Source organism: Pyrus communis, chromosome 3 (assembly GCF_963583255.1).
Source record: "Pyrus communis chromosome 3, drPyrComm1.1, whole genome shotgun sequence".
In the NCBI taxonomy this organism is placed as follows: Eukaryota; Viridiplantae; Streptophyta; class Magnoliopsida; order Rosales; family Rosaceae; genus Pyrus; species Pyrus communis.
In genome coordinates, this window is record NC_084805.1 from 28,077,207 (window position 1) to 28,090,065 (window position 12,859).

The 12,859-nt window shown below is 37.7% G+C and overlaps 1 protein-coding gene and 1 pseudogene across 1 annotated transcript; both read left to right on the plus strand.

The window, feature by feature from the left end:
• Positions 1-234: 234 nt before the first annotated feature.
• On the plus strand, positions 235-2,009 carry LOC137728563 (polyphenol oxidase I, chloroplastic-like; annotated as a pseudogene).
• A 9,450-nt stretch (positions 2,010-11,459) lies between these two features.
• LOC137728564 (polyphenol oxidase, chloroplastic-like) lies at positions 11,460-12,305 on the plus strand. Its single transcript, XM_068467315.1, has 2 exons — positions 11,460-11,681; positions 12,153-12,305. The coding sequence occupies exons 1-2, from the start codon at positions 11,460-11,462 to the stop codon at positions 12,303-12,305; spliced, it is 375 nt and encodes a 124-aa protein (XP_068323416.1).
• Positions 12,306-12,859: the final 554 nt, after the last annotated feature.

Genomic DNA, 12,859 nt, shown 5'->3' on the forward strand with positions numbered 1-12,859 from the left:
TTAAATACACACAACATCGATGTGAGACAAAAGACTACTATTTACATTTAATTAATATTTACACATATAACTCGCAACATTTCTCTCATTCAATATTAAATTTACGACAAGCACGTCAGCGGATCGACGTACTGTGTGGAAATACGATGCCTTGATCAGCCATTATATAAAGAGAACACTTGATTTCATTTCTGCACATATGCATGTAGCTGAAAAAACCTAATTGATAAAGCCATGGCTTCATTTCTTCCACTTGCACCCGCCATTACGCTTATTAACCGCCCTTCTTCCATTTGTTTTAATACTTCAACTTCCCTTACTTGTTTCCCTAGACCTTTGTTCCCAATACATCGTTCATTAGTTGAAAAAGGTAAGCATGGATCTCCATGCAAAGCAAGAAAGAGCGATGATGAACAGGGTATTAACCAAGACGATGGAAAACTGGACAGGAGAAACATGCTGATTGGTCTTGGAGCTGGAGGTCTGTACGGGGCAACCAGTCTTGGCCTTGGGACCAACCCATTCGCCACCGCTGTTCCGATTCCCGCTCCCGACCTAAAAACTTGCGTCCGGACCACCGAAGATAAGCTGAAAGGACTTAATTGTTGTCCACCGTCAACCGAAATCATCAATTTCGAGCTACCCGAAGTCCAAACACTCCGCACCAGGCCAGCGGCACATCTCGTTTGTGATAAATATTTAAAAAAATACAGAACGGCCATCCAGCGGATGAAGAACCTCCCCGATGACGACCCACGAAACTTCTGGAACCAAGCTCAAGTCCACTGTGCCTACTGTGAGGGTGCATATTACTATGCTGGCAATGATGGCACCAAGAAAGAAATACAAGTTCACTCCTCGTGGCTCTTTTACCCCTTCCATCGCTGGTACCTCTACTTTTATGAGAGAATCCTTGCCAATCTCATTGAGGACATCGATCCAAATTTTGCTCTGCCCTTCTGGAACTGGGACGGTAAAGACGGCATGTACTTGCCTCGCATTTTCGAGGAGGGCCGCAGTAGTTCCCCACTCTTCGACCACTACCGAAACGCCAAGCACCGGAAGCCGGGATTTGTGTTGGACCTAAACTACAATTGCACCGACTCCGGCAAAACAGACGTTAAAATTAAAGAGGATAACCTCTGTACTATGCACCGGCAGGTATTCTCTGCTTATACTAGTCGGGATTGGTGCCATTTCTTTGGCCAACCTTACAGGAAAGGCGACAAACCTTGCCCCGGTGCAGGAAACATTGAGTATCTTCCCCACAACGATGTCCACAACTGGACTGGCGACCCCGATTGGGTTGGAGAGGACATGGGAAACTTATACTCTGCTGCTAGAGATCCCATCTTTTTCGCGCACCATGCCAACGTAGACCGCATGTGGTACTCGTGGAAAAAAAAATTACACGGCATGGACATCCCCCAAGATGACTGGCTGAAAGCCGAGTTTCTATTCTACAACGAGAACAAGCAAGTCGTCCGAGTTAACGTCCAACAATCTGTCGACACAGACTTGCTCGGGTACCAGTACCAAGATGTTCCTACTCCGTGGATGACAGATGATTACAAGGCAAAACCTCGTAAGTCGTCAAACAAGGCAAAGCCAAACGCAAGTTCCCGGTGAAATTGGACTACAAGAAAAGTGCAGAGAGAACCTTTGAAGCGGCCCGCGAACGAGAAGGAAAAACAAGCAGACGTGTTGTTGATCGAAGGGATTGAGTTCCCTGTTAACCAGGCTGTGCAGTTTGATGTGTATGTCAATGACGATGCAGACATGGAGAGCGGGCCTTGCGACTCTGAGTTTGCTGGCAGCTTTGTTCACGCCCCACAAGGCACAGCTACACTATTAAGACCAATATGACATTAGGGATTACGGATCTGTTACAGGACTTGGAAGCTGAAGATGACAGCCACGTGGTTGTGACTTTCGTGCCAAGGTATGGGAAAGGGCCTATCACCATTGGTGATGTCAAGATTGAGCTTTCTCTTTGTCCCCTCCTCTGATTCTTTTCTCGGCCTTCTCGATCCACTGGATCTGTCTCCATGCATGCTTTCTACGTATCCTAGCTACCCTTTTCTTGCTGCCAGTAATAAATTGCATGCATGCTTTGATCAGAGCACTGCGATGTTTCTGCTGCCTTTCATTTCCATCCTTCATTACTTTCACTTCTTGTTTGTGCCAGTTTAAGTTATTGTATATGTGTAATGCGTCGATCAAGACCACGCATGTACCACTGTGCATGCTTCCGTGGGAGATCATTTATGTTGGTTGTTGCTGAATAAACCTTATGTTCAGTGTGTTTAAGTTGCTTTAATTTGCTTTTCGTCCCTCTCTCTCTTTTTCCTAAAGGCGATTCATATATACTCCAACTGCATTTGATTCGGTGAATGTCTCATTATATGTCTTTTAACTTTTTGATAATTTTGGTTACAGAGGGATGACCCGAATGGGGCACTTAATGATATATGATCAATCGAGCGAAAACTAATTAAATTCAAGACTTAAACCTAAAACTTAAGCGTAAATGAATACACACGTGCTAAAGGATTTAGGTGCTTGTTGACCAACCTATATATGGTGGCTGGTTAACTGACACAATATATATGACACATATTTGATTACATAAGCATAGACACCAACATAAAAGATGAAGATGGATTAGGAAGTGAAGAACTTTAAAGTACAATGAGAGGCTGTGGAAAAATTTGAGACCTTTATGAACTGGTTGGTTTAACAAGCACGTGATAAACAATGAAATAAAACTAGGTCATTAACTATTGAATTAATAGAACACAAAGAAGAAGATTTTGTGAAGGAGTTGTAGACATGTAAATTTCAGTGAGTAACTATTGAATTAATAGAACACAAAGAAGAAGATTTTCTCAAGGAGTTGTAGACATATAAATTTCAGTGAAATAAATGTTCACCAATAAATTAAATTTTGATCCACTAGAGCTTACGATGCACACACCATGGGCTCCATAAATTACACACATTGCAAGTGATTCATCAAAACTAGATGAATTAATAAGAGTGACACGTGTCAGCATCAACCTCCGTCAAACAAAACAAATCAAGTGCAAAAGATAACAAATTAATCCTATATAATTTGATCAAATTATATCAATTGGGGTTTAATTTCCTAAATAAAAAATTATGAGCTAAATTAAATAATTTGCTCAAATTAAAGCACATCAGAAAATCAATCCCACAAATCACAGGATTCAAATTGAGTTTTCTAAACGAAGACTCAATCCCTTGCCTATAAATACCAGGCTCATTTTCAAAACACAGACTTCAGAGAAATGAAGCAATTCCAAGCCCTTGGAGAAACTTTGACCAAAAAAAATTAAAAAAATAAAATAAAAAGCCTTTGGAGAAAACCATAACGCTTTTTTGCCAAAGCAAACACCAAACACCAAACATTCGTGTTCTTCGTCAATCTCATCGAGGATTAACAAGTATAACAAATACACATGCCAGTTCCTCCACACCAAACCTGAAGATCACGACCACACTACTCGTGGTCCTGATTTGTTCAAGATCAAGTCTCGACAACCTTTGACCAAATCACATCTGGTTCAAGAGTAGTGCTCACCCTTAGATCAAACTCAATATTGGAGATCAAATCAGAGAAAATTCTTTTCTTGTAAAGAATATTCCCTAAACATTCATTTAATACAAGTATTACTTTGTAAACGTGTTCTTATTTTATTTGTTGAAAAAATTTCATGTTTATAGGAGTATAAATCCCAATTAAGAGAGGATTTCAGAGCTAAAAAGGATGCGGCCAACAAGAGGTTTAATAATCACCATTAATCCTAGAAATAAGTAGGAATAAGGAATTGTATTGATCAGAAGAGCTATAGTATTAACCCGCCTGCGACGACCATGGGTGATTCTGGCCAACGATTAACCGTTCGATTCATATCTCGCAATTTTTTTTTCTCCTCCCCTATCTGCCTCTTCCTCTCTCTTTAAACATTTACCTTCCACAGGTCTCGATCGATCTCATTTTTCCTAGATCTTGGATGCAAGAACACAAGGCCTAGATTTTCCACACAGCTTAATCCTACCAATTTCAAAAACCTAACTAACAAACTCAGATATTCCTCCAAATACCAAGAAAATTGCAGAATGTGAAGAAATTTTCCCTTAACTTTTCTACTAACAATGAAACTTCTTAATCCAATTTTCATAAACAACATCAAACAAAAGAGGTGGCAGATGGGGAGGGGAGAAGGAGAGAGAGGCCGACGACAAAGAGCATAGCTGGTTTTCATCAAGAGGACAACATGTGAGGTTCAAGGACCACACATGATTAGTTCATTCAATTAAATTGGCTATGCGTATAGGCTTGAAATTTTGCTACATGCAAAATAGTGTGAGGACACAGCATGATGATGGAAAGAACCGTCTTTGCATCAAAATTAAAAAAAATCATACAATGACTTGTAAGAAGTTGGTACGGAACACTACCCTCATTTTCAGTTGGTTTTGAGATAGGAAGGCCTTCTATTTAAATTATATTTTGTCGACCATATGATGTGGCGGTTGATGGTTGGTTTCTTTTTTAAATCATTAAAAAAAATTCAACATCAACCGTCACATCATATAGTCTATAAAATTGTCTAAAAACATAGTATCCTTAACATATTTCCCTTGAGATAACACCTCAACGATATTGAACAAAAAAGCACCCTCATCCATATAGGCTGCCACATGCAAACAACTAATTTAGAATAACCAGCAATTTATGTCTTACGCCTCACCGGATTGTGTGTGTAGCCTACTAGCCACTTACATTACTACCATTCGAGGAGAATATTTCTTATAATCTAACGTAACACTGGAGTGATAAAGAGTCGTTCTTCTATAGGAACTAGTATCATTGTTTGACACATGAACTTCTTTTTTGAGTGGCACTATTCCTGTGGTTCATTCATTCGTATTTCCTCAATCGCAGTTAATTCGTATTTCCTCATTCATTCTGGCCTTGCGTTCTAATTTGTCGGGATCGAGGCTTAAGTAGACAACGTCCTCGTCCGCTTTGGATTCCGGAGCACTGTTCGCATAACCATTCTAGATAAGGAAGCGCTGGCTAGCAAACACCATTTCCCTGCAGAGTTGTCAATCTGATCATCATCCTTCAACTCCAAACACTCAGATCATTCGCTCGATTATGAAGTTACTGGAACATTCACAGACACGTACCTCCTCCAGCTCTGTTACACACACTAGGAATTCAAATCTTGTAGTGAGAGTGACCAGATCATCGTTAGGCATATCTATCAATAAAGAGAACTAATATTAGTATCACCAGTGCTATTACTTTTAGAGCTTGTTGTGTTATTATTAATGAAGTTGGGATCCGACCCAATAATAAATCCGTCGTACATGCTTCCCTAGTGCAACATTCCATTGTAAGCAACCCTGCTTCGAGGATCAAGCTATCAATACAAAAGCTTCATGGGCTTAATACAACAGTAGTTGTCCATTTACGAGTCTCAGAAGAGAAGATCTCCGCTTTGAAGTGGAAGGATGAGTCTCCTAGACATTCAGAAAAAAAATCCGCACAACCTTCTACCTATACTCAACACGAAGCTGGAATAATGTTTTACTACCGGTACTACCACAACTTCCTTCTTTTCTTCAGTCGTCACCTTCCTTTGTAGGGTTCATAGATGAATCCTACTCGTATTTCCTCGTGACACTGAGGAGGGGGAGGACGATCATCCCACTTCTTAGAGTATGGATTGCAAATGTAGTAATCACATTCACGAAACATGGTTGCCCAACAAAAATCTAAGCAGTATATACTACTACAATTGGTTCATAATCTTGTGACTTGACAGGACCTTGATAACAAGGGAGGAAGCTCAAAGAGAAGTTCCATGCTTTGGGCGCCAGAGGCTGCTCGGACAAGGCAAAGAATTTCCTCATGTTCGTTGGATCAATGAAGACTACAGTAGCAAGTGGAAAGAGATTTTCGTTATCACTTTTGAGACGTAGAAAGCGTTCAATAAAATAAAGATTAAAAACAACACTGAACAGGCGTTTGGACATGCGCATGCGTTGAATGGCGGGTTGCAAGGATGTCGACAAAGAATTTCAACCAATATCGAGTGATCAGTCATGGAGATTATCAAGATTGAACGTGGTGGTAGGTTTTGAAATTAGTTTTTTTTGGCACTTTTACTGTAGCGTGGGCTTTTTTCTTTTGTTTTTTAGAAAAACTAATGAAAAAGAATTGAAAATTTTGAGTTTTAATGATAAAGACAAAATAAAGGGTAAAGTAAATAATATCATGATTGACTTTTTAGTGTAAAAATGTAGTTTTTCGTTAAAGTAAACAGTACTGTGGGTTTTTCGTTAAAACTCTTTTTTTTTCTAGCACAAGTTAAGACCGATTTAACTGCAGATTTGTTGTACATAAGTTTTGGTAGTTAGACAGTACATATTTTTTGCTTTATAACGTAAGCTATATATATGTATAACGTATACTATACATATTAATTTTTTACGTTATAAAGAGAGGGCGGTACTATTTACATACCTATTTTTATTTCTCACACACTTATCTCAATTTTTGTCTGTCAACTCGAATAAATTGAAAACGATTAATGAAAAAAATTAACACGAGTGTGTGAGATGTAAAAAGAGGAGTGTGAATAAAACTACCCCTAAAGAAACTAAAGTGTTAAAACCAAGCTTTCAGCCATGGATTCCCTCCCATCTTTCTAGCCCACTCCCTTAGGTCTCATTTGATAGTATCAGACTAATGACCGTATTATTTATAAGTAAAAATGTGGTTTTTCGTTAAAATGAACAGTACCAAGAGTTTTTCATGAAAATTCCCTTATTTATATTGTGCTTGGTACCAAACCGGATAAAAAAGGAAAAAAAACCAAAGTAATACCTATTGAATTTTTATCATATTTACATAATTTTTTCTTTATAATTTATGATAAGAAGCAAATGAAAAAAGCCCCAATTTCTTCCAAATCCTATATGTAGTTATCTAGAAGAAACCCACTTGCTTTCGATCACGGTCGATTCTTCACCACCATAACCATCTTCAATTTCCTTCAAAATTCCAATTCAAAACCTCTAAATTTTCCGAGAGCAACCTCCAATTACATACTAGGTCTCGCTCACTCAACAAGCAGAAACTTGTTTTTACAGGTGAGTTACTGCATATCTCTCTCTAAGTTTGGTTAAATTCAAAATCTGAAACGTACAGATAGGGGTTATTTTTTGAAATTCAACCTCCTCGTAACCACTGCCAACATTAGGACAAAAAGCCAACATCTCTCCGATTCTAGTTTGATCTGCCACCATGGACATCTGAATAGGGACACCATGGTCTGGGTTTATTGTCATCTCTAATTTTCTATTTGTATGTGCTTGATGTTGATCAGACGTGGAGAGGGAGAAAGAGAGAGAAGGAATACTTGGATGAGGATTTCACAATGTGCAAGAGTAAAGAGTTGGAGAAACTGAGCATGAATTGTGACCCGACTAATTATACAGAGGTTTTGGAGGGAATAGATAAGCGGGTGTGAGGGGCACTAAATGGTGGGACTAGTTTAGTGTATCTAGTGCTTCATTAGGAGATAGGATCCTCGCCGGATCATCTTTATGAGGATCTTGGAAATTCTTTAATCGAATTCGTTTATCGTACATCGTGCGATCAATTTTCGTCAGGTACTGTTTATGTTCAATTTTGAATAATATATTTTAAAATAATTTATGACCGCACAATGTACAATGAAATAACACGATTACAAGATCCGAGGATCCTATCTCCTTCATTAGTACAAACTAGCAATTGGCACACACGCTCCACGTGTGTAACTAAATTTGTTTTTTATTTTACGACTTATCATTAATAAGCACGGATGACAACTCAAAAAAGAAAAAGACAAATAAAGAAAGGGAAGAGAAAACGTAGGAAAACGTGGGGAATGTAGAAAGAGCAATAGGAGAAAAGTGGAGTTTATTTATTTATTTATTAATTTTTTAATAGGATATGCTATATTTACATGCTTGTGATGTTAGTATAAAAAAAACAGTAAAATTTGGGTTAGGCGTAATTACTAAATTGTCCATGTTTTTTATTTTTGTTCAGCTCTGGTGAGCGGGTTAAAGTGGTAATTTGCTGAAGTTTTGGTTGACAAACAAGTTTTATTAATATGTAGTTTAGATGAGCACCAAACAACTGGTACCTACCGTATTATTAATACTATCCGATCCTTTATACGGTGACACGTCCCGATCTCAATATTCCACGAACACCAAGATAGGCACGTGTTGGCTGACACCCGAGGGTGACGAAAACCATTTATTGAATGCAAATGCTGAGAATAAAGGAATACATAAGACTTATAAATTTAAATATAATGAATATGCATTTAAGGAACATGTTCAGAGCATACAACTAACTAGAATACTAAAAGAAATAATATAAAATTGGATGAATAAAAGAATGGGTCCTACACCGAGAGGACTTGAAGATGCCGATGAGGAAGTGCCTTGACGCCGGGATTGTATGCCTCGATTCTAAGTCCTGAATGAGGTGCAATACAAATATGAGTGGACCAAATTGATATATATATATATATATATATATATATATATATATATATAGTAAAACAGGTATCAACATACTAACCTTCAAATTTTATGAAAACTCATATAACATGATAAAAAAAGGTTTTCCGAAACCTAGCATGCCTTGCAATGTCTCAAAACATAACTCATATATATCGTAATCATTAGTGAATATCCAATATCCCTCCAGGCCCCCATGCCAGCTCCCCGTCCCTGTGCCAAATGCTAGAGGAAAATCACATTCAGGCCCCGTGCCAGTTCCCCTTCCTTGTACTAATAGCCAGAGGAAAATCATCTTCAGGCCCTATGCCAACATTGTACCCTCGCTCGTGACGGAATCTATCCCTCGTCCCGTAGTGGAATAGGGACCACTAGGTAAGTACAAAACCATTGAACATATATATAATTGAAAAACATCTTCATAGTATAAAGTCATCCATTATCTATACTCTAAAGAAGTGTTCGAAACATGTTCTAAATATTATATCGTCATCCATCAAATATCCTATAAAGAACATCGGTTATAGGAAAAATAGTAATAGTTCAAACTAACCTTAATAAGCAGTAATATCGTAAAACGTTTCATAAAACATAATCATTAAATCATGTTTTTCATGTATGCATTTCTACTATTAAAACATGCATTTTTTGAAGAGATTCATTCACAGATACTTAGCCGCCGATGAGCCACGCAAACTAGCGAACACAGAATCGTCACAAATAATTGTCCCTAAGCACATAAAGGTTCCAATTAATAAAACTATATTATAACAATTGAATTTGAGAAAATGGATGTCGGAAATGATTCAGGACGTCGAATTACTCTAAGAAGGCTCTCGATTAAATTTCTAAAAAGTCAACAAGAAAATATTGCAAGAATATTCCTTAGAATATTCCAGGAATATTCCGTCTGATAGGTTGGAGGGTTTGGGCCAAAGGGCCCTAGGGTTTTTAAGCTTGGGTCTATACTTCATACGGCTCAAGGGCCTTAGTTCACTTAGGGTTTTGGGTTAGGTTATAGAATCAGGAAATTGGGTTGGGTTTAGGTAAATGGGTTAGGGGGTTTAGGCCTAAAGGGTTTTGGGTTTCTAGGTTAATGGGTTGATAAAAGGGTCTGGGGTAATTAATTGGGTTTGGGCTTAAAAGGATCACGGGTTGGGCTGGAGGCCCGTGGGTTTTGGGCTGGTTTCAAAGAACTTGGGTCGAGTTGACCCATTTTCAGGTCAATGAATTGGCTGGTTTTTTGGCACCACTTCGAACGCCCATAACTTATTCGTTAGTGAAATAAAAATGAAAGTTGTAGTACTCGACGAGATGAAGAGATTGATACCCTGCACGCTGGCCAAATCGCCATGGTTTGGCCGGAAAACGCCTCGAAAAGGGCAGTGCTCATCAAAAAACTCGGTTTTTGGGCGAAGGTTTGGTGAATTTTCAAAGTTCCGTAACTTCTTCATTACTTAACCAAATTGAGTGATTCAAACGAAAAAATGTAGTTAGGAATGTGGAGAAGAGATTCATACCAAATGGGGACCGAGTGGTGGCTGAAGTTGGCCGAAAAAGGCCCTGAAAGATGGCCAAATGACCACGGCCTGGAATTTCCAGATTTCTAGAAAATGCATTGTTTTTCGTGCTAAAACCTTCACCAAAGCCATTTTAATCACTAACCAAGTAATGAAGACTACAAGGAAGGAAGATCAAAGGAGTCTCGAAGCTTACTTACGTCGAAAAATCCTCGATAGTCACCGAAGTTCGTCGGGGGATTAAGCACCGTGACTGCCACGGTGGACCACTCCCTTGGCTTAGGGTTTTCGAGATCACAATCCAGGGGTGGTGGTGATGGTTGCTCTTTGTGTGTGTGTTTTCGGGGAAGAGGGAAGGAGAGAGTTGCAGGGAGTCGAGAGGGAGCGATAAGGGAAAGTGAGGGAGAAGAGGAAGAGGCCGGGGGACACAAATCAGGAGATGGGCCCCTTGGGCTCACCAATTGAGATTCAAAAACCATTTTCAAAAGAAAAAGATCTAGCCAACGTGAAATTTCACGAAAATACCTCATTCTTTCCGATAAAATCGGAACGAATTGTTACATACGGCCTGCCGCATGAGGCCTTATTTCCTTCTTTCAAAATCCCAATCCTCCTTTAGGGGCCTTCGAGCTTGTTGTCCCATATCCTCGAAGCTTGCTCCTAGGTGTATAAAAATTGGAATCCTCCCTTTTGCATTTAAAGGGTCATAAAATTTAACCAATATTAGCGTACAACGATTCATAAGAGACATGAGTACAAAAGAGAAGTTATTGGTTGTTTGATAACTACTTTGTTTTTTAATTTTCAATCTTTAGTTTTTTGAAAGCTAAAAATTTTGTTTGGTAGCTGATTTTAGTTTTCAGTTTTTTGGTTTTTTTTAAAAAAAAAATTGATAAGTGAAAACTCAAGGTCATATTCCGAAAACTCAAGTAAATAGTTTTCAGCTTTCATTTTTTTACACTGAAAATTGAAAGTAATTATCAAACAAAATTTCAATATTCAATTTTTTTTTAAAACGAAAAACAAAATGGTTATCAAATAACCTCAAAAATATAATATTTGCACAAGTTTATCAAATAGTATTATATATGTTAACTTATTGACATGCATTACTAACATGTATGGCATTGTTAACTTGAGATACAAACACAAATTATAGAGTCAAAAGTAACCTAAACTTCCTTCGTATCCAAAGCATCATTATACAAGCCACTACATTTGCAAAGGGAGACCTCCACATCAGAGGCCTAGGAATATACGAAGGATCAAAGATGAGCGAAATCATAGGGGATTCCGGGCACTGCCCAGATTTCTCCAAACATGGTCGTTGAACTCAGCAAGTTCCCGATCACTCTAGACTCTGTAATCAACGTGATTGTACCGCAGCCAAAAATCGAGGACCAAGGTGGAAGAGGAAGAGGAGGTGCTGGCGTTCAGGCGATCAAGTTCATAGCGGACGACGTCGTGAAGTTTGACGTTCACGTGAACGACGAGGAGGACGCCCTAAGTCGACCCGATAAGGCCGAGTACGCTGGGAGCTTGGTGTATTTGCTGCATAAGATCATCTCCAAAAGAGATATTAAATTTCAAACCTAAAATTTAAATTTGAAGGCTTATGAGACACTTTGAATATATATATATATATATATATATATATATATATATATATATATTTTTTTTTTGGTTATATGCCAAATTTTCAACCTAAAACAAAAATTTATATTTATTTTTTTTGCATTGGAAATGAAATAATATGAATAAAAATGTATAAAAATAATGAAAAATTGCATATGAAAAGAAACAAAAAGGCAATGCTTTAAATCAATACAAAATATTTAATAATAATTTTTTTTTTAAGGCATTGTCAAATTTGGCAGCAAGGGGAAGAGATGTATTTCCATGTTATGCCACATCAAATTTAACTTCTCGGTTTGAAAACATTACTGCTGTCTTTTAATATTGTTATTGCTGATTTGGACATTTTGACATTTTTTTTTATAATGCTCTAAACAGAAGACGGTGACAACGAGCCTCCAACTTGGGATAATAGACTTGAAGGATGACAATAGTGCTGATGGTGACGACAATATTAAGGTTACCTTGGTCCCAAAGTATGTCAAACGACCCATTACTATCCGTCGGATAAAGATCGACTTTCTGAAGTAGGAGTGCCTAGAGAGATATTTCGGGTGTGCTCAAATGATTTCATGTGCAAATAATGCAGAGTTGAAAAAAAAACACCTAAATTAAGTTTTCTTATGTTAATCAAGTATTTAATTTGTTGCTTGCATTGTTGTTCTTGGAGAAATTTTGTAGTGTCGGAAACCGGTTTGGTATACCAAATGTTATAAGACAAGTGGTTGAATTTTTTTTTCCGAGTATCCAACTACTTATATTATGATACTTAGTATACCATTTCTTCCCCATTAATGAATTGAGAACTAATATTTAATTAATTTTTTTTTTCGAATAAATTGAGAACTAATATTTTTGTCACATTGAAAAATTACACTTGTTTTTGTTATATTGTCTCCCATTAATGAATTATGTAATTCTGTTCTCTTTTGCTGATTAACAACAAATATCAGAAATGATTAACCTGATTGGTATTAAACAAATAAAATTATTATTTCTCACCCTCCAAAACAAAATCATTTACTACAGCAAATTCATTCTTGCGCAGGCCCAACCCAACATGGCTATCATAGCAGATTGGGCTA